This window comes from Dipodomys merriami, unplaced genomic scaffold (genome assembly GCF_024711535.1).
Source record: "Dipodomys merriami isolate MVZ:Mamm:240054 unplaced genomic scaffold, mDipMer1.0.p SCAF_21, whole genome shotgun sequence".
Lineage (NCBI taxonomy): Eukaryota > Metazoa > Chordata > Mammalia > Rodentia > Heteromyidae > Dipodomys > Dipodomys merriami.
This window is the reverse complement of record NW_027203493.1, coordinates 32,527,839-32,553,563: the sequence shown is the minus strand read 5'-3', so window position 1 is coordinate 32,553,563 and position 25,725 is coordinate 32,527,839. Positions and strand designations below refer to the sequence as shown.

Below are 25,725 nucleotides of genomic sequence, written 5' to 3'. Positions count from 1 at the left end.
ACCAAACTTTAGCATCTAGTTACATAAAGTTTAATTCAAATGATCTGATATTGGCTAGAGGTTCGGTTCAAGTGAAGGTAGAACACTTGTCAAGCAACTGTGAGGCCTTGTATTCAAACCCCAGCACCATACACACACACAAAAAAAATAAAAATTTAAAACAAAATTTTTCAATGGTATGATGAATAAAAAGACAAAAAACTTAAAAACAAAGATTTATAATTCTCAAGTTTTCTACTAGAACCATTTTTTAGATAAAAACAGCAACTTTTTTCAAATTTATAATTGTATTCTCCAGTTGCTTGACTATTTGACTTCATTTAAATTTTTAAATATAACAATACAGAGAAATGATTCAGAGGTAGACCTACTTCTTTGCCCTACCTATCAGTATTTTTATGGAGACTTGAAAAAAATGTTTGACAAAAATAGCATAGTACACTTTGGGACAGACTTTAATAATGTTACTGATTTTCAAGGACTCAGCTCATAACTGAAAAAGAAAAGGGCTGGTTATATCTATGTTTATACCCAGTGCCTTAAAAACTTACTTAGGAACTTATTTGGGAAAGTATGATACCATGTTGCCAACCTAAGGTTGAGCTTAGGTAATGAAGTAAAGGTAACAACCATATGAACAGGGCTAGATAAGGCTGTAAAACATATGTACAGAGGTCTTACAATGACTCTGAGCTCTTAGAATGACCTGGTCAATTCTTTCTAAACCTTTCCTGTTCATTTTTTACTGTCTTTTCTGAACTATTCTCCAATCCCTCTGCCCTTATGGTATCTTTCTCTGAACTTCACTACCCATTTAATATCCAAGTCAACGTGTGATAATATCTGCTGGTTCTGTAAAGAATTGCTTCTTTTATGAGGTACAAACATAATAGCAGGTATCATCAATCAGGATCAGAATTCTAAAGTGCCAGACCCTGCTCTAAGACAGTATTTAAAATTCTCAGATAAAGCCATCTTAATACAGTTTATGATCTTTAATGAAAAGTACCGTATGATAATTATTTGTATCTTCCAAAGTTCTCTGGATATTATCTCATTTCATAATATAACATATTGCAAAATTTTTGATCTGAGAAATTAATCAGATCACATTTAACCAAAGCCAAGACTTTAATCTAAGAGACACTGACAAAAAGCAAAATATGGGTTTGAAGGCATGACTCAGGTCATAGAGCATCAACCAATGAGTGAAAGCAAGCATTAGATATCAAATCCAAGTCCCAGGCTTGGACAAAAAAAAAAAAGCAAAATAGCAAGGAAATTTAAGAAGGTTCATAAAAATAAAGTTGAAAAATTTTTGGACATGGGGCTGGGGAGGTGGCTCAGTGGTAGAGTGCTTGCCTTGCATGCATGAGGCCCTGGGTTCAATTCCTCAGCACCACATAAGCAAAAAGAAAAAAAGCGCCCAGGCCCAGAGTTGAGGCCCACGACAGGACTCAAAAAAAAAAAAAAAAAGAAAAATTTTGGACAATTATACAGAGACTATATAGAACTCTGAATACTTCTAGAAATAATCTTTGTAATACCAAAGTGTTTTACAATTAAACTAATATTTGAAGTCTGGATAAATAATAAACTTTCAGTCTTTGCTTTACAATCTATTATAACTCTATAAATCACTCACACATAAAACATCATACTTACTGAGATCTCTACATTTAATAGTACTATATTCAAAAGAAATACAAAGATAATCGCATGCTTCTCTCAGTTCAGGAATAGATATGCCATCAGGACAACGGATAATTCCTGTCTTATAGTAATCCTGGAAAAAAAAAAGTGACAAAAGGGTATAAAACACCTGGAGTAAAAGGTAGCTAAAACTTATTGCTAAGGTTAAGTTAAATAGCATTTTCAACAACAATAATAGTAATAGAGGTTCTCAAATGTCCAATTTCTGAAATTGGAACTTCAAAGTTCATTAAATATCTTTTTTTTTTTTTTTCTGTTGGTCGGTCATGGAGCTTGAACTCTGGCCCTGGGAGCTGTCCCTGAGCTCTTCAGCTGAAAAGGAGTGCTCTACCACTTGAGCCACAGCACTACTTCCAGTTTTCTGGCTCCCAACTAGGAGTTTCCTGCCTGGGCTAGCTTTGAACCACAATCTTCAGAGCTCAGCCTTCTGAGTAGCTAGGATTACAGGCATGAGTCACTGGTGCCCAGCTTGAGTATCTTTTTTATAATATCTGTAAGGGTAATTCAGGTTCAGTGAGATTCAGTGTAATTTTCAGGGATTTGGTAATATTTATTACAATATTCTTCAAAACAAAAGTTTAAATTCTACCCTCATCCCAAATTAAAGATGTTAAAAGAAGGACAAAAAATCAAGGAGGTGGTTTTGAATGTTTTCAAATGTTTCCATATTGTTGGTTTGGGTCAATAAAGTTATTATGATTCAAGAAGCCACATTCATTCTCAAGAAGCAAGAATGAGCCAGGTGCTGGTGGTTCATGCCTGTAATCCTAGCTACCCAGGAGGCTGAGATCTGAGGATCATGGTTCAAAGCCAGCCCAGGCACGAAAGTCTTTGAGACTTTATCTCCAATAAACCACTCAGAAAACTGGAAATGGCGCTGTGGCTCAAGTGGTAGAATGCTAGCCTTGAGCTGAAGAGCTGAGAGACAGCACCCAGGCCCAGAGTTCAAGCCCCATGACCAACAACAACAACAAAAAGAATGAATGACTTACCATATAAGGAAGAAATAATAATAATATGACTCCAGAAAATGCTATTACTAAATACTTGAAAGACCTGCTTATGCCCACCTAAGAGATCAATCTTCCTATCTTACCTTCCCAAGGTCATAAATTCATTTACTTACAACCTATCATCTTTATCTCATCAAAAAACATGAATTAAAAGGTATTTAAAACAAAATATCTTGCCTATCTTCAGAGAGATAGCAAAATAGAGCTCTGCTTCCAATTTAATACCTGCACCAAGGAGAGAGTTACAATAATAAATCAATGGGGCTCATGCCTGTAATCCTCGCTACTCAGGAGGCTGAGAACTGAGGATGGCAGTTTGAAACCAGCCTGGGCAGGAAAAGTCTGTGAGGCTTTTATCTCCAATTAAGCACAAAAAGTCACAAGTATGGGCTGGGAGGGTGGCTCAGTGGTAGAGTGCTTGCCTTGCATGCATGAGGCCCTAGGTTCGATTCCTCAGCTCCACATAAGCAAAAAGAAAAAAGCCGGAAGTGGCGCTGTGGCTCAAGTGGTAGAGCTCTAGCCTTGAGCTGAAAAGCTGAGGGACAGCACCCAGGCCCAGAGTTCAGGCCCCACAACTGGACCCCCCCAAAAAAATAAAAATAAAATAAATTTTAAAAAGTCACAAGTAGAACTGCAACTCAAGTAGTGGTAAAGCAGTAGCCTTGAGACTAAAGGGCTCAGAAGCAGCATCCAGGCCCCAGTTCAAGCTCCAGGATGCACAGGCCTGCACACACAAACAAAACAAAAACAAAAACAAATCATACTTACCAGGATAGCTCGAAACACTGTGGAACCAATTCCCTCAGCCACTTCATACTCTCCCTTCTCATTGGGACGTGTGAAGTTATGTTCTCGGCCAGACCCAAACATCCTATAGCAGCAAATAATTAAGAAGCATTACAGAATATTTCAATAGGGAAAATCAGTTTGATGCCCAAAAATGAAAAGGAATTAAACACAAAAGAATATCATTAACTTAATTCCAGAGTCCTTATCAGAAATTTAACCTAACAAACATTACAAATCAAAGAGCATTAAATTGGGTACTGTTGGCTCATGCCACCAGTACTCTTAACTACTCAGGAGGCTGAGATCTGAAGATCAAAGCAGCTGGGGCAGAAAAGTCTCTGTGAGACTCTTATCTCCAATTAACTACTCAAAAACTGGAAGTGAAGCTGTGGCTTAAAGTGGTAAAGTACAAGTCTTGAGCAAAAGAGCTCAGGGACAGTGCCCAACCTTGAGTTCAAGCTCCACAATAGACCAAAAAAAAAAAAAGAAAAAAGAAAGAAAATTAAAGTTTTTTGATAGGTAGGAACAGCAGTATAGATTTTCTGTAAGTAATGATAAAATTAAATGAAAATACTTAGAAGTTAAAAAAAAATGTCCAATTCCTTCTTCTCAGGAGAAAAATAAATAAAACATTCAAGAGTAAAGGGTTATTTCTATTCCAGAGAGAGGAAGGGAGGGTGAGGGGAGAACCATGTTATCTGCCTTTTCCTTAAACTGCTGTTTTCATCACAAAGTTATTGCTGTAATAGTACATATAGCAAGGTAAACTGAAAAAAAGATGAGACAGGCAAGTTAGCCTTCTTCATGTTTCACAAACTATTCAAAATGATAAATTTGCATCCTGGAATTGAAAAGGCCACAATCAAATGTCAGAATTTGATTTTCTATCCAACAAAGATAAAGAAGTAAATGGAAAGTTGAATTGAGTAGAAAGCTCTTAATACTTTTATATAAGAAAAAGGTAAGTGCATTTATGATTTTTCAAGTAACACTGTTGACTCTTTTACAGTATTATTTAGAAAAGAGATAATTTACAAAATAGGTTCTTTGAAATTGAAAAGCCTGATGCAGTACTCAAGAAAAATTTAAAATCATGGTCTGAATTCAGTGATATGGAAAATAAGTCCAGTTGTCCAAAGTATTTTCTTCAATAGTTTCCTAATTTCAATGGTTTCATCTTTTGTTGTAACAGAAATCCACGAAGGACAAAGCTTTTTTTATTTCAAAGTTTCCAAAAGAATGCCACTGTTCTCCAATGAATATTAATTTTCATCCCCAAAGATATTCTTTAGTCAACAAACATAAAAGAAAGCTTTCATTGATTTTAATAAGAGAAGATAGTCTTTCAAGAATCAAATGTCATGCAATTTTTCTCAAATACTTGAACTTTCTAAAAAAAGCAAAAGCTACTCTTTTCAGACTATATCAATGCTTTAAAAAATTTTAAAAACAGCAGATGCAAATTTCAAATCACTTTTTATTGCTTTGAATTTTATGTAAAAATAAATTAACAATGTCATCTTTCTAATAGCTTCCATCAATAATCCCCCCCTCATTATAGTAAAAAAAATACATTTTCAGAGGTAAAGTCAAGTGTCTATGTTATAAAAGAAAATTTTATTAGCTCCTCAAATGTATAAAATCACAATCTCAGCATTTATTGTATATTCCATCATACTAACAAATCATATTTACACACACTACACGGTTATGCACTCACATACACACTCACATAGTCATCATGCAAGCAAACTAGAAAAAAATATCCTAAGTTTTTGCCTTATGTAAAACTTCTGTTACATTTATGTAACTACTTTAATTGCAGAGAACAATATTGATTTAAGAACTATCTTATCTTCATTTTGGACATGTTGAAAATCAAGTCTATATTATCTGTATGCTTCTTAGCTTGTGTTTGCAAAACTACAAACTTTAATCTATTACTCTGTACCAGCACAAATCAGAACTATTAATTCCTTTCTTTTATCTTAAGTGTACATATTAATGTCACTCTTCTTTTTCTCTTTCAGAATATCTACATCAAACTGACAACTCATGTTGATTTCACAGGAGAAAAATTCTTTTTCTTTAAACAATGCTGCTTCTATCTGTGCCTGGTGGCTGAATTTGGGAACATTCAAGAAATATACTAGATTCAATCTATGGTCTCAATCTGTAGAGATCCTTTAGTATCCTGATATTTGCCTATTCCTACAGTTACTGCAAAGAACATTAGAAACAAAATAAAGTTCAAACTTTATCTCTGCCATATTCTAGCTGTATTAACTTGAACTAGTAATTTAATCTCCAAAACAGTTTTTCATCCATGAAAAAAGAGTGGAACACTATACTATATTTCAACAGAGAACTACTACAAAACATAAATTGGAAAAAATCAATAAAGCAGTGGTTTCAAAAGAACCTTCTAGTTCATAAAAGAAAAGCAGCAATACCAACCTGCCCAACATTGTATTAGGTTGTGCAGTGAAAATGGATGGATCTACAACAAATCTAGTGTTATCCACTATTAATGTCACACGTTCTGATGTTCTTATACTCCGTGCTCCTTCTTTTGCATTTTCATACACAAATACCATCTCTGCAGATGTCTTGCAGCTGCCATCTGAACTTGATTGACTGCTGTTTCTGCTGCTGTTCCCAGCACTGCTCATGGAACCATTTGGGGAGGCTTTTTGAGGGCGAGGACTACTTGGACGAGAAGAACTATGATCTTTTTCTCGCTCTGGAACAAAAATATAAACAAAGTTATACAAATTTTCTTTTAAAAAATTCAAGAACTATTCATGTTTAAAAAATGTTTAAATTAGAAAAATTGTTTTAAGTAAAACAGCATATCTGCTTTATTATTTCAAAAAAGACAATAAGCAGTTTATTTTCCAGCAGTAAAATTGTTTTAAAACATCAAAATATTCTTTATAAAATCTTACTTTCAGACATTTTTTGTGTGTACCAATACTGGGGGGCTTGACCTCAGGGCCTGGGTGTGTCCCTGTGCACTTTTTGCTCAAGGCTAGCATTCTACTACTTAAGCCACAGGTCCACTTCAGATTTTTTTTGGCTCATAATTGGAGATAAGATTCTCACAGACTTTTCTGCCTGGACAGGCTTCAAACTGCTGTCCTCAGATCTCAGCCTCCTGAATAGCCAGGATTACAGGTGTGAGTCACCAGTGTCAGACTTATTCATAGACTAATTTAAAGAAATAGATAGCTAATATTGACTTCTACTAATATCAAACTTCAAGTGAATTTTTATATTGTTATTCTCCTGAAAAATACACAGAAACCAAAGGAATAAAATATTCTCGCAAGTCAAATGTGTATTCAGTGAAAGTTTACAGAAGATTAATGAAACTATCAATTTTTTTTTTATTTTTGAGACAGATTCCAGGCTGGCCTTGAACTCAAGATCTTATTGTCTCATCCTCTAAGTGCTACTATTGTAAGTATGGACCATCACAATAAATAAAAACAGCAACTTAAACTATCCTAACTACTAAAAAGACTAACACTTCTCTGAAACATAAAGTATAAACTCTAGAGTCACTATGTTAATAAGGACACTCTAAAATCAACAATTTGGGCTGGGAAGTTGGCTCAGTGGTAGAGTGCTTGCCTTGCATGCATGAGGCCCTGGGTTCAATTCCTCAGCACCACATAAGCAGAAAAAGCTGGAAGTGGCGCTGTGGCTCAAGTGGTAGAGCACTAGCCTTGAGCTGAAGAGCTGAGGGACAGCACCCAGGCCCAGAGTTCAAGCCCCATGACCGACCAAAAAAATAAATAAATAAAAAAAATAAAATCAACAATTTACCTCACAAAAGGGAGATCCTAATGGAAGAATAATTACTTACTTCAAGACATGACGATTTCAATATCTACCATACAAAGTAGTTTTAGTAATAACTGCTTATATGTTCTATTCTTATTCTTTGTTGTTAAATAAAACGATTCTACAAATTTTATAAGCTCTGGAATTATCATGTATAACTTCTATAGGCAAAAATCATTATTGAAATTTGGAAACCAAGATTTCGTGATACATTTTTATGTAAAGGCTAGATTACTAAACTTTAAAGGTGACCTAAAAATGTACCTCTGTCTCATCAATTTCATCAGCTTTGCCAAATTCCTTCATGACTCAGGCTACTTAGAACACTCTGTACAACATTACTGATTATATAATTAGGTTTGCTGTATATCATACAGAGCTACTCTGACACCTCCTTTCTATCACCTGCTCCCACAATGGCTAGTAGCATCCCCAAAGTAAATTTGCTAAGCTAATAAAATAATGTCTTATATTCCCCTATCCTGCTTTCAAGACACTAAACTGTACGTAATGTCAATTCTTATTTATATTTCTGTTAATTTCTGGCTTATAAATATTAGTCTTTCTTAAAATAATCTATTTACATATTGTCCAATAAATCAATTTACATAATTATGTCCTAATATTAAAGATTTTGATTTACAAACTACCAGAAACTACCTCATATAGTTATTTTTTTGTATGTTCTAGGGAATAAAAGACTTGAACATGGTAAGGTGGTGTTCAGCTACTGAGCTATACACCTGGCCCAAATTAATTTTTATCTTTTTTACTTTTCAGGTGCCAGGGATTGAGCCCATCTGCATGTTTCATATGTTAAGCACTTACTCTACTACTAAAACTATATCCCTAGGACCTACATCAAAGTATTTAATTTGTGCCTTCCCTACGGGAAAATGACAATCAGCAAACTCATACTGCTTAGAAACATCTGCTTCACTCATGCTTTACAGTCACACAATGTGTTCAACTGGGGTAATAATGTTCGTTTACAGCATAGAGTAGGGAGGAAAGAAAAGACCTATGCTACTTGTTAAGAAAATAAAACACTTCACAGTTCTCTCTTCTATTTTTATTATAAAATCTGAAACAGTGGCAAAATGAGAATCAGTAATTTATTCTATAGTGGTATTCTTTCACTTTGTAAGCATTAATAAGAATTTTAATAACTTACTATAAACTATCTTATAATAAAACTACATATACATATATATTTATATATACACCTATATTCCTAGCTACTGGGGGCTGAGATCTGCAGATTGCAGTTTGATGCTAATGTGGGCAGGAAAATCAGTAAGACTCTTATCTCCAATAAAATACCAAAAACACTTGAAAGTGGAGCTGTGGCTCAAATGGCAGCAAAAAAGCTCAAGAACAACATCACGGCCATAACTTCAAGCCTAAAGATTGGCACCTACAAAAAAGTAAACACCTTTAAGTTGTATTCAATAAGCTGTGTGTTTTGTTTGTTTGTTTGTTTTTCCACAGCAAGAATCAAGTTCAGTTAAAATACAAAGAACTAAATGAGGAAGAATCAAATTTTACTCTGAAGGATTAAGAAAAACTGTCACATTGTAACAGGAAATGCGTATTTTCAAGAGCTGGTAAAGTTAGCCAACTGTACATACCAACATGGTGCTGTCGGGTTGGAGAAGTAACATTTCTAATACAAGGAGTGAGTTGAGACTCTGTTCTTTCATGAGATGAATCTCGTGATCTGTCACTTGACCTTCGTCTATCTCTTGATCTCTCATGTCCCCCACTAGCACCGTGTAGACTCATCTTGGTGTGGTCGATTCCTCCTTTAGCAACACGTGAGGGAGTACTGATAAGTAAGAAAAGAAAATTAACCATAAAGGCATAAAAGTAAAATCACAAAGAACTTTTAAGAAAAATGATTAATATAATGTGTTAAGTACAAAATTCAAATGCTACTTCCCAATTCTGAAATCTAATTTATCTCAAACCTAATGATTTAGCAAATTCTGGAATAATGTACCTACAAAAGACAGTAATGATTGAGCTTTTTTTTTTTTTTTGATGGACGAGAAAATTAAAACCCAGAAAAGTTAACTGACTTTTTTGTTTCGTTTGTTTGTTATATTGTGATAGGATCTTGCTATGTATACAAGCCCAGGGTGGTCTCAACCTTTGATACTTCAGCCTCAGTCCTCACCCTCAAACCAGGATGGGATGAAAGGCATGCACGGATGGCAGGCAGTCAAAAGTTGCCCTTTTTTTTTTCAATACTGGTATGGGGAGACGAGCAGGTCCACACTATTCTTGTTTTTTTCTGCTCATGCCTAATGATCTACCACTTAAGCTGTATCTCCACTGCTGGCTTTTTGCTGATTAACTGGAGAGGTAAGTCTTTCAGATGTGTTTGCCAGGCTAGCTTTGAACCAAGATCCTCAGTTCTCAGCTTCCTATTGAATAGCTAAGATTATAAGTGTGTGCTACTGGTGTTCAGCTGACTTCCAAGTTAGTGGTAGTAGGGCAAACAGATATTTTAAATATTACTTAGATGTTCTTCTGATTTATTTGCAGGGAAAAAATGTAGAAAGAGAAAAAAAACAGCTCTATGGCAAAGTAACTGGTTTCTCTGTAGAAAAAAATGTATCTTTTATGCAAACTTTAACTCACTTTGATAATTCTTTCAAATGTTATAATTTAAAAGTCTGAAAAACATCTTTCCTGGATAAAATGTCACAGAATTTGAAATTTCACAAAACATAAATTTGCCCATGAGAAGTGATTAACTGAGGATGGGAAGGTAGCTCAGCGGTAGAGTGCTTGCCTGGCATGGATGAGGCCCTGGGTTTGATTCCTCAGCACTACTTAAGCAGAAAAAAGCCAGAAGTGGTGCTATGGCTCAAGTGGTAGAATGCTAGCCTTGAGCTGAAGAGCTGAGGGACAGCACCCAAGCCCAGAGTTCAGACCCCACGACCAAAAAAAAAAAAAAAAAGTGAATAGCTAAGAATGTTCATTGCTAAAAATCTAGCTAATTATTCACTCATACATTATTCAGTTATACTATAGACACAAAGGTATGTTACTGCCAAAAGACCAGGAAGGTATCTTTGTAGGTTACCAATCTAAGTGTGGCAGTAATACATATACAACCAGAGAGTTAAATAATTTAGGAGCCATCCAACTTCTAAATTTAAAACATATATCTCAAATGCATAACTACTAAGTGAATGAAAAATACATAATAAATGCTTTAAGATCTCAAACAAAGAAGACAGTCACTAGTGCAGCAAGTCTGGTAAAAACATGTAAGGTTTTTATACAGTGAAAATGCAATTCAGGTAGGAAAACTGATGGATGGTAAGAATAATTAGAGTCAGATTCAAAGCAATTTGGAAATTTACTATGTTAGCATATATGATAGTTCATAGCTTTAGAGATGGAAGGAACATCATGGTTTTAAAATTAAATTGTTGCTATGTTGAAAAACCAACTTTACAACTTTGGCAGGGGTGGAGGGGCAGTTGTGGAGATGGGAGGGCAGGGATGGTAGGGGAAAAACAGAGGAGGAGGCAACAATGCTTGATAAGAAATGTACTCATTACCTTGCTCATGTAATTGTAACCCCTCTGTATGGTATTTTCACAATAAAAAACTTATTAAAAAATTAAATCGTTCTTTAATACTATAGTTGATTGACATTCTGAGTGTCACTCAATATTCTACAAATAGTATTCTCATATGTAAAATCTATTTACTTGCTAAAGTTTTTATTAGGATTAAGTAAACAGGCCATTAATGTACTCAGCTTAATAAAACTACCCTTAAATGGTCATTTAAGTTATAGTGGATAACAATAGTTATCTCAGTCACATAGTTTTCTCAGTCACCGAGTATTTAGCAGTGATGCTAATAATAGTGTAACTTTAAGCTTCAATTCATTTCAGTCCTTCCCCCAGCCCCCATTAACATAGTGCTCTTTTACCAAAACCACAGTTTAAAACTGAAGCTTTTTAGGGATTGAGAAAGTGGTTTTAAATTCACCATCAGTGACTCAGGGTCATTTCTTCTGTTGGTTCCTTAGCCTTAATGCTTTATATTATTTTAGTAGTCTGCTTCATTATGAAAATCAATCATCACCTTGTTATAACATAGATTACCAGGAAAGAAGACAGAGCTGACCTTCAGTAATCTTGAAAGTTACTCCTAGGAAAATATGGGCAGTCTATCAGTGTTTCTCAGTCATTTGTCTCTCAAAAATTTAAAGAAAAAATAAATTCCACTGTTAATCCTTTTCCAGTAAAAGAGGAGGAGAAAGAGGACAATTCTATTCTTAGAATAGAATCTTAAGTAGAACAAATCAAAAGGTTGTACTGCATTTATGTTTAAGAACCTTAGAATAGGAGCACACATTTCTGTTTGTTTTAAAGTAGGAAAGAAAACAGAATTCCTACTAATAGAAACAAGGATCATATATAGAATAACTCTTCAAATTATCCTGTTCAAGATTAGTGCTCTACCACTGAGCCACAGCACCACTTCTTCAAATTATTCTAAGTTTTAGTCGTTTCAGCAACAAGAAAGCACATTTCCTAAATATGAGTCTGAAAATTTAACAGACAATGTACAAACACAACTATATCTAAGGCAAATGCAAGCTAAATGTTCAGTTTGAGTAAGAGCCAAGCAGACTAATTAATTGAAACAGCATTTCCACCAAATACCTTTTGTAGCCAAAAGATTATACACTGCTAAGCATTCTGCTGAAATATTGCCCCTGTATTTCCAAACTGCTTAGATTTTAAATTAATGCAAATGACAACTTCCATCTTTCTTTGCATACGCAAATAGAATGTATCCTGAATTAGGCCTCCAAAAAATTGTAAGACTAATTATTTCCTCCTCTATTTAATTAAATAATTTTAGATCAGAAAAGTAGTCCACGGTATTAAAAAAAAAAAAAAAAAAAAAACCATTAGGTGCGACAGAAAATGAGGACAAACCTGAGTGTGGTGACACAGACCTGTAATCCAAGCTACTCAGAGTGAAGAGACAGGAGGATCTCCATGTGAGGCCAGCCCAGGCAAAGTTAATACAAGAGCCTGTTTCAAAGACAAAACATAATCTAAAGGGCTGGGGCATAAATTAAGTAGTACAGAACTTGCCACATAAGGCTCTGGGTTCACTCTCTAGTACCCAAGAGTGAAAGAAGAGCAAGAAGAAGGGGAAAAAGATGGGGAAAGGGAGAAGAGAAAGGAGGAGAAAGTCAGAGAGGGAAAGAAAGAGGAGGAAAAAGAACAGAATGGGTAGGAAGAGAAAAATAAGGGTAAGCAGATTCAAAGGGGATAACTGTTTAGGCTGCATGTAAAAGAACTGAGGACAAGTAAGGGAAAGAGAGTAGATTAGCCTCAATATCTACTCCCACCAAAACAGAATAACAAGGATTGCATTTACTCTTCTGTACAAACAACTCCAAAAACATTCAGACAGAATATACAAAATAATTATTTGCAAGACATCATATATCAGGCAAAAGATAAAAATAAATATCCCTGAAAGATAGAAAGCAAATGAATTAAGACTAGTGACTGTCCCAACTTACTATCTTGACAGTTTGCAGAATAAACACAGAGAGGAAGCCCAGGAAGAACCCAGGAGACTAAAATTTAAAAGTAATGGAGGTGAGATGTTGGGATAATAGGCAGCTAGAATTCTCAGGAACATTTTGGAGAGGGAGAGCAGTGTGGACAGAAAACCTCACAGATCTTCAGCTACCACATGGAGTACTAAGATGACTACCTGTCAACACACACTGCCCAGCCTCACACATGCTGGTGAACAGGAACTGTTTCCACAGGTTAAAATGATATAGGGCAATGAAAGGGAAAAATTACAAGTCTTATCTCTGATACGGAAAATAATTTAAATTTTAACAATAAGACCAGAAAGGACCACATTGTTTGAACAAATGAATCCTAAAACAAACCTCAGGAATACTTATCAGAATAAGAAATATCAAATGTAAAAACAAGAAATAGCATTCATGCAAAGAAGCTGGAACACATATCATAATTGAGGGAAAGGGAAAGGGGGAAAGGAATCAACTGAAATCAAGCCAGAATTAGAAATATTAACACCCAACACATTATTACAACTGCATTCTTCCAAAAGTTATACAGAAAAACAGAAGATGAATTAAAGATGAACTAGCAGAGATAAAAACACAGATGAAAAATATACTGACTGGAATTAATGGCAGATTATACAATACAGAAAGAAGGTAACAGAAAACAGTCAAATTGAAACAAAAACAAAACAAAAATAAGCAAAACATGGTATGTGGGTCATAGAAGGAAGATACAAAAGAAAAACAATGGCTGTACTTTTTCCAAATTTGATGAAAATTACACAGCCACAGATATAATATGTACAACAAACCCTATATACTTTAAACAAAACTCTAGGTTTGTTAGTGAGCAAAACCCTCTTTCAAAAACAAAGGAGAAGCTGAGCACCAGTGGTTCATAACTGTAATCCTACCTACTCAGGAGGCTGAGATCTGAGGATCTTAGATCTAGTTCAAAGCCAGCTCTGGCAAGAAAGTCCATGAAACTCTTATCTCCAATAGACTATTCAGAAAAGGCCAGAAGTGGGGCTGTGGCTCAAGTGGTAGAGTATTACTCGTGAGTAAAAGAAGTTCAGGGGCAGAGCCCAGCCCCAGTGAGGGGGGGGGGGGGGGGGGAAGGAGTATATAGACATTTTTCAAAGAGAAAATTCATCATGAGCAGATCTGTTCTGTAAGTAAAATTACAAAGAAATCTTTCTGGCAGAAGAAAAATTAATGCCAGGTAAAAAATATGTACCTATATAAAAACATAAAGAACACTTGAAACATAAACACTTGAAACAACATGGGTTTTTTCCTGTTTTAATCTCCTTAATAAATTATAGTTTAAATAATAATTAAAGCAATATAATATAGGGCTTATAACATACAAATGTCTACAACTGAATACATCTAGGAGTAAAGAAATGGAAGTATACCCTTATAAGGTTTTTCTACTACCATGACATAACTTTAAGACAAACTATGATGGAAGACATATACTGTAAATGCTAAAACACCCACTAAAATAAGACAAAGCAAAGAATTTTAGTTATGCCAATTAAAATAAGATGAAATCACTAAAAAGATTCTTTTATTATAAAAAAAAAAAAAGAAAAAAGAAGACAATAGCAGGGAGTGAAAAAAGGACAAATAGAAAAATAGCAAAAGAGACGGGTGCTGGTAGTTCATGCCTATCTAGAATCCTAGCTATCAAGGAGGCTGAGATCTGATGATCATGGTTCAAAGCCAGCTTGGGCAAGAAAGTCTGTAAGACTTTTTTTTTTTTTTGTCTGTGAGACTTTTATCTCCAATTAACCAGCAGAAAATCAGTAGTGGTGCTGTGGCTCAAAGTGGAAAAGTGCTGAGCAAAAGAGCTTAGGGACAGTGCCCAGGCACTGAGTTCAAGACCAACAAAAGAAAAAGGAAAGAAGAAAACTGCAAGATAATAAACTCAGCTATGTCAACAATCATATTATATACAAATTACCTAAAGCCATTTAATCTAAACTATAAAAGGTTCTTCTGATTGGACATCAAAGCTAGACTCAACTATATATGACCAAAAAAAAAAAGAATTTTAAATATAAAGGCACAGAGAGGGTGAGGTTGGTTGGATATTAAAGGCTGAGGAAAGAAATGAGTCCACAGAAAGCATGAAAGTGGTTATATTCTAAGCAAAACAGCACTCAGAGCAAAGACTATTACACCACAGTATTTCATAATGGAACTAATTCATTAAGAATATGCAACAATCCAAATGAATTTTTACCACTGCAGAGCTCTGCAGGCGCAATTGTGCAGTAATGCAAACTGAGTAACCAGGCCTTCAAATTACACAAAGAACATGTCTGACAAAATTTTAACTATATTTCAAAAGTATAATCAGTGACTTGATATCTCGCTTTTTCTTTTTTTCTTTTTTTTTTTTTGGTCAGTCATGAGGCTTGAACTCTGGGCCTGGACGTTGTCCCTGAGTTCTTCAGCTCAAGGTGAGTGCTCTATCACTTTGAGCCACATCACTTCCGGATTTTTTTTTTTTTGGTGGTAAATTAATTGGAGATAAGAGTCTGATGGACTTTCTTGCCCCAGCTGGCTTTGAACCGCAATCCTCAGATCTCAGCCTCCTGAGTAGCTAGGATTACAGTTGTGAGCCACTGGCACCCAGCTCACTTGTTTTTTTATTTAGGTGCTAAAGATTGAACCCAGGACTTTGTGCATGATAAGCATTTGCTCTATCCCTGAGCTCCCAATGGAACAAGGAGACAGAAAAATGAATTAGTACAATTTTAATAATATTAGCAACTGGCTTGACCTAACTGACATTTGCAGAAAACTTTACCAAACAAAAGCAAAATTTGAATCTTTTCATATGCAAAATGTTTACCAACACAAAACATATTCTGGGTGATAAAAAAACTCATTGAATCATATAAACTATTTCTGTGATTACAATGGAAATTACATTAAATTTCAAATAACAGATATATGGAAAATTCCATATATAGAGAAAAATTCCATATATGTAGAAATTAAATAACACTTCTATCTAAATAACTAATGGAACAAAGAAATTAAAGGAAAATTAAATTTAATTGAAAGAAACTTTAAAACTTTATTCAACATTATCAAAATCTGTTGATATGTTACAAATTAAAGCATTAAATTCCAATGTTAGAAAAGAATGTCTAGGAGCTGGGAATGTAGCTTAGCAGTAGAGTGGTTGCCTAGCATGAATGAAGCCCTGGGTTTGATTCCTCAGTACCACATAAACACAGGAAAAGCCAGAAGTGGCACTGTGGCTCAAGTGGTAGAATGCTAGCCTTGAGCAAAAGAAGCTCAGGGACCAGTGCCTAGACCCTGAGTTCCAGCCTCAGGACTGGCAAGAAAAAAAAGATCTAAGTTAAATGACCTAAGTTTCGACTATAAGAAAACAAAAATCAAGCTGGACTCTGGTGACTTACATCTGTATTCCTAGCTACTCAAGAGGCTAAGATCTGAGGATTGTGGTTAAAGCCAGCCCAGTCAAGAAGGTCTGTGAGACTCATCTTCAATTATCCATCAAAAAACTGGAAGTAGAGCTATGGTTCAAGTGGTAGAGTGGTAGAGAGCTACTCTTGAGCAAAAAAACTCAAGAGACTACCCAGGCCCTAGTTTAAGCCCCAGGCCTGGCATGTACACACATGCATGCACACACGCACATACACACACGCACACACACACCAATAGCATATTCACAGACACACACACACACACACACAGAGAGAGAGAGAGAGAGAGAGAGAGAGAGAGAGAAAATGAGGACCAAACCATAGAAGAAAATAATAAAGATGAGTAAAATCAATATAATTTTTAAATGTAACAGAGAGATGAACAATAAAAACAAAAGCTCTTTCTTTAGAAGATCAAACAATCCATAAACCACTATGCAGATCATATGAAAAAAATTCTAAAAAGATAAACCTGACCAATATAAAAAAATGCTAGAAAGTGGGCACTAGTGGCTCACACCTGTAATCCAGGAGGCTGATAGCTAAGGATTGTGTTTCAAAGCCAACCTGGGCAGAAATGTCTGTGAGACTCTTATCTTCAATTAGCCACCAGAAAACTGGAAGTGGCACTGTGGCTCAAAGTGGTAGAGTATTAGCCTTGAGTAAAAAAGCTCAGGGACAGCACCTAGGTCCTGAGTTCAAGCTCCACAACCAACTAAATAAAAGGGATAAGCATCCTACAATGTCTACAGATATTAAAAAATAATGAAAGATAATAAACAATTTTATGCCAATAAATTCAATAACTTAGAAAGAAATGAGCAAATTTAAACCACTACCTGTTCCTTCTGTGAAGTACTATGCCACTCCAGGCGCAAAGCAACATAGCTAAAGGATTATCAACTGAAGCCTTTCCTCTTTCTTAAACTGATTATCTCAAGACATTCAGATTGGTAAAATAAAACTAATCTCATTTCAAACCACTTAATCATTGATTGTAGATTCTAGTTCAAAAATGTTTCTAGAACTGAGTTTAGCAAGATTGCAGAATATAAGATCATTTTAAAAATCAGTTGTATTTCTATATACTAGAAATAAATTATCTGAATTGAACTTTTTTTAAAAAAATTTACAAATAAAATTTAAAGACAAATACTGTCACCAACCAGAAAATTCAATACTGTTAAAGCCAGGTACAGTAGTGTTGCACATCTATAATCCTAGCTACTTGAGATGTGGAAAGGGGAAGATTGTTCATGGCCAGTTAAGACCAAAAGTTAGCAACTCTATCTAACAACTCGACAGATGAATAGATTAATGGGCCAGAATAGTTTATAATCTAAACCATGCTCCTCTGTCTATGGACAGACCATGGTACAGTCTTTTTATAGGGCAATCAGCAATTAAAAGAACAAGCTGGATACTGGTAGCTCCCATATGTCATACTAACTACTCCAGAGGAAGGAAGGAAGGAAGGAAGGAAGGAAGGAAGGAAGGAAGGAAGGAAGGAAGGAAGGAAGGAAGGAAGGAAGGAAGGAAGGAAGGAAGGAAGGAAGGGAGGGAGGGAGGGAGGGAGGGAAGGGAGGGGGGAGGGGGGAGGGGGGAGGGAGGGAGGGAAGGGAGGGAAGGGAGGGAAGGGAGGGAAGGGAGGGAAGGGAGGGAGAGAAAACTACTGGTGCATGGTATGTGCAACTAAAATGAATCACAAGGATGTTGCATTATACTGACCAAAAAAGCCCAAACCCTCAAAATTTAGGTATCCTATGAATCCATGTATTTAGTGTTCTTGATATACAAAAATCACAGTACTGGATAAAAAACTCTGAGCCAGTTCTAGAAAGAAGGTATTAACCATAAAGGAGTATCACAAGAAAATTTCTCTGCGATTATGTAACAGCTCTGTAATCCTGACTAAAGTGGAAATTATGGAGATTTACACAGGTAGTACAAAATTACATATGATAAATGTCTCTGGTAGCTATAAAAACTGATAGAACCTAAAGAGGCCAATAGTTTAGTTGATAGGCCATGGGATGGTATAATCCAAGTTAAGCCCCAGGACCAGCACACACACACAAAAAAAGAGTAAGAACACACTACATGTATTTAAGATGCTACAGTTTAGAGAAGCTATACAGTGCATCTTAGAACTTACAGCACAATATTTTGTAACTTCTTAAAAATCTAAAATTATTTCATAATGGAAAAAAGCCAGCAGGCAATGTAGAAACGGAAAGAAACATATAAACAATAAATTAAAAATATACAGATTCTGTAACCATAAAACAAAGACAGATTGGTACTTTCAAGCAGAAAATAACTTTAGACACTCAGAACATAGTATTATCAGTTTTGAAATGACTACTATAAGGACTGAAATATTTGGAATATCCTGAAAAGAATAAAAAGAAAAAAAGTAGATGAGAGTAAAATGATAAGAAAATTAAACTACTAATTAAAGAAGCCAAAATTCAAAAATACAAATGTTTCAGAGAAAACAGAAGAGTAAATTATGGAAGAATGAATACAAAACTAATTTCCATAAGTAATTGATATATCAATATCAGAAATTATTAATAAATGCATAAAACTGAATGGTATTCATTTTCAAATGGCACTAGTATATATAGTACATATCTGGCACAACTATATATGATACTAACTCCTGGTTTGAGAAATTTTCTTATTTTAGTACTTCGAGCAACTACCATCATGACCTGCTACATCTTCCTGATATTTGTTGAATCTAACCTAAGGTTCACAGTGTGTACAGTGCCTAAGCACTCTGAACACTATTTTTTGTTAAACACTATGTATGTGTAGAAATATAAGATGGAGCATCACAAGGTTTTCTAAGATTTTTAAAAATTTTTTAAATATATTTTTCTTAAAAATGAAGCGAGCAACCCTATAAATATCTGCCTAATGTCTTTATCTATTTGAATTAGTCTATCCTCAATAAAGAAACATTATTTTAATCTTCAACTTTTATTTTTGGGGAAAATAAGCTGCTTCCATTACTCTAACAAATATCATATGTGAATCCTTTTAGTTGTTTTTTTTTTTTTCTGATCCTGGGACTTGAACTCAGGGCGTTGTCCCTAAACCTCTTTGTGCTCAAGGCTAGTGCTCTATTACATGTGCTATAGCCCACTTTGGGTTTTTTCTTAGTAGTTTACTGGCAATGAGTCTCATGGACTTTTCTGCCTATGCTGGCTTCAAACTGAGATTCTTAGATCTCAGCCTCCTGAGCAGTGAGGATTACAGGCATGAGTCACCAGTGCCTGACTTGAATCCTGTTTTTGTTTTAACTAAAGTACGCACTAGATTTTACCTTTAAATATACTTTAAGAAACTCATTTGTATGTTGTTGTTTTTTTATCAGTACCTTTTAAATGCTAAATTGGGAACTGGCTAATATGGCTCCTAGGTCAAATTCAACCCATTGTGTCTGATAAAGGTTTTTAGTATACAACCAGGTGTAGCCATAAACCTTTTGATCAGGATGAGTGAGTGCTATAACTGACTTTTGTGTGATGAGTCATGATCAAACACAAACACACTAAAACTATTATTGAAAATTGACTTTACACTATTATGTATGAGGAGGATATGACATGGAAATTTGGGTTCCACCCCAAAATACCTATTATTTATAGACAATCATTCCTAACATTTTCCCCAAATGCAAAATCTGAAATAATTCTGGTGAGAGCAGAGGGATGCACAACCTGTATTATTGTATATAGCTGCTTCTGCCCCAATGGCAAACTTGTGGTTGAGACAGAAGCTGTATAGTCCACATTGCCAAAAATAGTTACTATCTAAACTTTACAAACGTCAAAATCTATTTTTAAAAGGTTTAATGAAAAGTTCTCATTTTGAAGGGCAGTGTCACCATGCCTTCTATGTATCTGCTGGCTTTTCCCTTAACCATACATGAGCCAGTTTCCCAAGAACAAAGGCTAATTAGGCAAAAGGAAAATTTTCAACTTAGAAATGAGCTCAGATCTCAGATCTCAAAGATCATCTCTAAAACACTTTTTCTGATACATTTTCTCCCAAAAAATATTTTAAGTGATATTTACATCTCATATTCCTCTCCATAAAAGACAACTTGAGCAAGAATTACAGTCTAACCATAGTTTAATATTAGTCCTAATTCTTGATGTCTTTTCTTTCTAAAATTTCACTGCCAGACACATCAGAAGTCTATAGACAAAAGGAATGAAGGCAGCAGGCCTCCTGGCATGCATGCCCTTGTGAGACTGCATCTTTACAAACTTCAACCAAAAGTACAGACTCATATTTCCAATTACCCACCACAAAAAGCCAGAGATGTAGAATTATGACACAAGTGATAAGGTGCTGTCTTTGAGAGAAAAAGCTAAGGGACAATAACGGGGCCCTGAGCTCAAACTCTAGTACTGGCATGTGCTTGCATGTGTGTGTGTGGTGTGTGTGTGCGCATGCACGTGTGCACACACAATCCAAGTAACACTGAGATGCAATTGCAAAAGACAAAAAAAAGTGTATTACTTTGTTCCTGTTTTTTATTTGTTTTAAAGGAGGATATGACTAAGCAAGCACGTCTCCAAAATGAAGTATCTCTGAATAGAAACTTAGAAACTTTAAATATACTCAATTAAATATCCTTCATATACCATACACTGTTCTAGTGTTAGTGACTATAACAAAATATATCTGCCCTCAAAAATAATATACTGTAATGAAAACCAAATATACAACATGTTTTAAATATTATATGGAGATAAAGACTGAGATATATGCACAGTAAATGAAGAGAACAGAGTTAGCATTTTAAGAGGTCAAGGCATAACTCTCTGAAGGAATATGTCTGAGCCTGTCTGAGCAGAGTCCTAAAGAAGTAACAAATGTAAACTATGTAAATCTCTAAGGAAGGAGTGAGTGCAGCAAAGACCCCACACCAAATTATCCTTTCATTTCAGAGATTTACTCTAGCTCTGGAAAGCTCTGACTTTGGCAGTTTTCCCTAACTTCACTCTGGAGTCCAGGGTTTTGCATGGGTTGTGGGGAATAGTCCTGTTCATTACATTTAGTAACATCTCTGACCTCTAAATTCAATATTAAAGTATGGCCTGAGTCTTAAGTTTAAACCACCAAAAAAGTCTCCAAGCACTGCAAATGCCACCCTAGAACAAGAACTGTTTCAGTTCTGCCTGCTGGAACCAAATACAAATTATGGTAATATTCAGGCACTATTTTGTCACCTGCCAGACACAATATTTAATCCTTAAAACCATCTCCTTTTTGCAGTTGTTTAGAGGCTAAATTACTTGCCTGAAATGATAGTTAATTAAGTGGTAGGTCTAAGATGTAACCCAAAAAGAACAAAAGTTTAACTTTGATTCAAAGTTTAATTCAAATATTTGGATTTTCCTTTGGTTAAAAAAAAAAAAAGGAAAATCCAAATATTTGAAGTCAGTTCTCATTCTATTCTTTCTACTCAGAAATGATCCCATATTCCTCTGAAATTCTTATTCAACGGTGCAAGGCATCAATCTTCCTCATCATCTTCCTCCTGAATATACACAGAACTCAAGACAATATTTTAATACACAGAAAAGTGACTCTATTCTTTCATTAACTGAGGATGCTTTGGTTTGGCTTTTTTGGTGGTTAGATGGAGAAAAGTGTCTCATGAACTTTCCCAGGCTGGCTTCAAACACTGATCTTCAGATTGCAGCCTCCTGAGTAGCTAGGATTACAGGCATGACCAATCAGCAATCACTGGTTTTTATTTTTTATTTTTGAAGGGAGGGTGAGTACGGGAAGATGATGGTAGCCAGATTGTGTTATTTTATATATAAAGTTTACTTTTATATGTTATTTTGTAAAGCCATGCTACTTTAATGTACAGTTTTGTTTTAAGCCTTAAATATACACCTTAAGAGTTCATTTATATTAGTCCAACAGTCCAGCCTCAGAGACCATATATTATATTCACAATATTATTTACTATTCTTCTTTCTACACTGTTACATCTAAATGTGTTAATGTGCTTCCTCCAAATGAGGGGGGGAAACACTTTTCAAGAACAATCTACTTTTAGATAGAGTCATTCAAATATCAAAATTGGTTAATTAGCATAACTAGCTGCTAACTAGTTCTCTCATATCTTATCCAAGGATATGTTTTTTTAACTTTAAAAGGGCTTCTCTAAAAGCTAAGTATAAAATCCAGATTTCTTATATTGGCACTAGCCTACTAACTGCAAGTAGAAAATTAAAGTTGGTTTGACAATCTATTCTTAGCAAACTGATTTCACATTTTTTTATCTGGCTTTCTTCAAGGTAATCACAAATTATCCTTTGCATTTAGTCTAAAACATTTTATCAGTTTCAAAATAAGACCAAAATTCTCATCTTTTAGCAGCTATCTTCTCATAAAAACTTCAAAGATCACAAATATTACCAGTAATTTCAAGGTGTGACATTGAAGGTCCTTGTTCAGGCTATTTTGAATGGCCCAGAACAACTCACATAAACTAAAAGCATTTTTATCTCTGCACCTGCCTGTACTGCATTCTTTGTCCTTCTTAACAGTGTTTGCTTCATTGGTTTTTTGTTTTTGTTTTTGTTTTTGTCAGTCATGGAGCCTGAACTCTGGGCCTGGGCGCTATCCCTCAGTTTGTCAGCTTGAGCCACAGTACCACTTCGACTTTTTCTACTTATGTGGTGCTGAGGCATTGAACCCAGGGCCTCACGCATGCAAGGCAAGCACTCTACCCCTGAGCCACCTTCCCAGCCCTTCTTTGTTACTTTTATTATTGGCATTTATGGTGGCCTCTTCTTTCCTTTATGACAAAGAAGCTTCCAAGTAAGAGCTGAATTTCCTTCCTCATTGTTATACATTGTTGATGCACTTCCCTGAATTACCTTCTCATTAAATGTATTATAAATAATCCTTTGATTGGTGCTAGCTCAATTTTCTGGATCTTTCAAGGAATTTATTTTTTGTATTTTACAGCTATTTGCTTCATTATAAAAATAGTTTGCATATCTTTAAAGAATTCACTTTGAAAGCAGGCTAAGGATTTTATTTCTACTAGAAAACTATCCAAAATTACCTTTTTTTCCTAACTCCCTAAGATATTCTTTCTTTTTGACAAACACAGATTAATCAAAAAAGTTACAGAATATCTATACATACAACAGTATGCAACCCAACTATGCTTCAGATGATTTTATGACATAGGGAATGTTTATAATTTCCATTTTGAAAAAAATAGGTTATGTAACAATACATACAACAATATCTGAAAGTCATTTTAAGTATACCTGTGTGATTCTTACAGATATATGATTATATATCAAAATCTAAAGTATTTTTCTCTTAATAGTAGAATAACATTTTTATTTTCTTATATATGTTGTCCTGTGCACCGAATTCATGTAACAAATATATATCTTTTTTATAATAAGAAAGCATTACTATCTAAGTAGAATAAGCAGAACAGCAGAGGAAAATATTCTAAAAAAAAAGTGTTAAGACAAAAAGATCTAGCTGAGGTTCTGCTTTTATAACTCTTACTACTACCACAAACTTAGAAAGATATTTTTGGATCCCTAAGCACACCCAGCACACATATACAACTAAATATGATACTAACTATCTACATATATATATATAACACATATTATATATAATTAAAAATTCCATAACAAGTCTGTTACAAACAACTTACAAACATCAAAACTAAAGAACTTGAAATATGAAATATTCCAAAAGTCCCTGTAAAATTATCTATAGCATGTGATAATGAAAACAGGAAAAGTCATTCGTTAATATATCTTAAACTGTACTAAAATTTCCTAATCAGGTAAGCAATGTCACCTGTTAAAACTTTAAATCTCACAGTAAGATTTATCTTTATTTATAAATTTTTATCTGATTGAAAATTAATTTGCACTAATCCAAAACTTATCTGGCTTATTCTGTTTCAGTAACAGTATCTACATTTTCTGTTCTGTCAGACTAGAAAGTCATTTTAACCAATTTGAACTTTATCATTCAAATATACTTAGTGCTGTAAAATACTATTACAAATAAATTCAACTAATCCCTAATTCATCCAACAGTAAAAATGTTATTTAAATGCATCTTTAAGAAATTATTTCAATAATTTCATTTATCATGAATTTTATTTCAAAAATATTTCAAAATTAGCCTTCACTTAAATAAGTTTTTATGTTCATAAAACACAATACCAAACAATGCATTTTCAAGTTACATTTTGTAAAAAAGCATCAAACCTATGAAAACAATAAAAATACTGCATTTATTTTAATTAATTTGCCATTAAACTGACATATATCTTTTAACAAAGGCCAACATCTTTCAACCTTTCTTGTATCTACCACATACATATAAGTATACATATAATTATAACCCAAAGATAACATGTAATAAATGAATACACACCTTCCTTTAGTACATGCCAAGGTAGACACACAAAAACAAGAAAAAAATTTTGAAATCAGAGTATAAAGGGATGCTGCTCTTTCAAACAATGCAGCACTGAAGGCCAGGTCAGCATCCTTGGGCATTACTAAGAAACTTTAGAACATCTGATATTTCCATCATCTTCAAGATTCCTCTTAACAACCAGAAAATTCCCCAGCCTCCTCCTACCTCACCTGTCCACTGACTTCCTTTAGCTTCCCTCCCTCTACTGAGTAATAATGCTATTGCTGATATTTAGTCTTTAAATGTTCAGAGATTCAACCCCCTCTATATATTAATTCAGTTCATTTTCTCACAGACACTGACTCAGCCGTGGGTTGTTGCAGCACTGACGTTTCTAACCAAACAGCATCGTGTGAGCTGTGATCATCCCATTTTTTCATCTCTGAACAGTGATTGGATATTGTAATTGATAGACAGGTGGAAGAAAACGCAGGAGAATGAGGGCTTAGAGATGCCAAATGCCATCTGTAAAGCTAATTCTAGCTCTGACAGCTTGCCAGGTTCTAGAAAATTAGGATGCAGATAACTTTTCTCCTTTTAACATCAGTATATCATTCTAGGCAGTAAAGCTTCTTTTTTAAAACCACAGGGAAAATATTATCTGTACTTTAAGAAACCACTCAAGAACTAGTCTTTCAAGCAATCAAACTTCCCCATTCTATACTGCTGCTGGGACTACAAGAGTGACTTAAAAGGGAAACTGGAACACTCCGACTTCATGCAGTCTCAGAAAAAAATGAGCATGCGTACTTCTGTGTGGGAACGAACCCTTGCGGCAAAG

At 34.8% G+C, this 25,725-nt stretch overlaps 1 protein-coding gene across 10 annotated transcripts in view; it reads right to left on the bottom strand.

The window, feature by feature from the left end:
• The window catches only part of LOC138834099 (BTB/POZ domain-containing protein 10), a 65,266-nt gene that overhangs the window by 12,535 nt on the left and 27,006 nt on the right, over positions 1-25,725 (bottom strand). For 9 of the 10 annotated variants that reach the window (XM_070032865.1, XM_070032863.1, XM_070032871.1 and 6 more), the window contains 4 exons: positions 8,996-9,192; positions 5,973-6,258; positions 3,495-3,597; positions 1,666-1,786 (listed from right to left, as the gene is read on the bottom strand). In XM_070032865.1, coding sequence (XP_069888966.1) covers positions 1,666-1,786; positions 3,495-3,597; positions 5,973-6,258; positions 8,996-9,192 — 707 coding nt within the window. Of the gene's footprint in view, positions 1-1,665; positions 1,787-3,494; positions 3,598-5,972; positions 6,259-8,995; positions 9,193-24,899; positions 25,249-25,725 lie in introns of those variants that run through there. The other variant, XM_070032861.1, reaches the window with a different exon arrangement.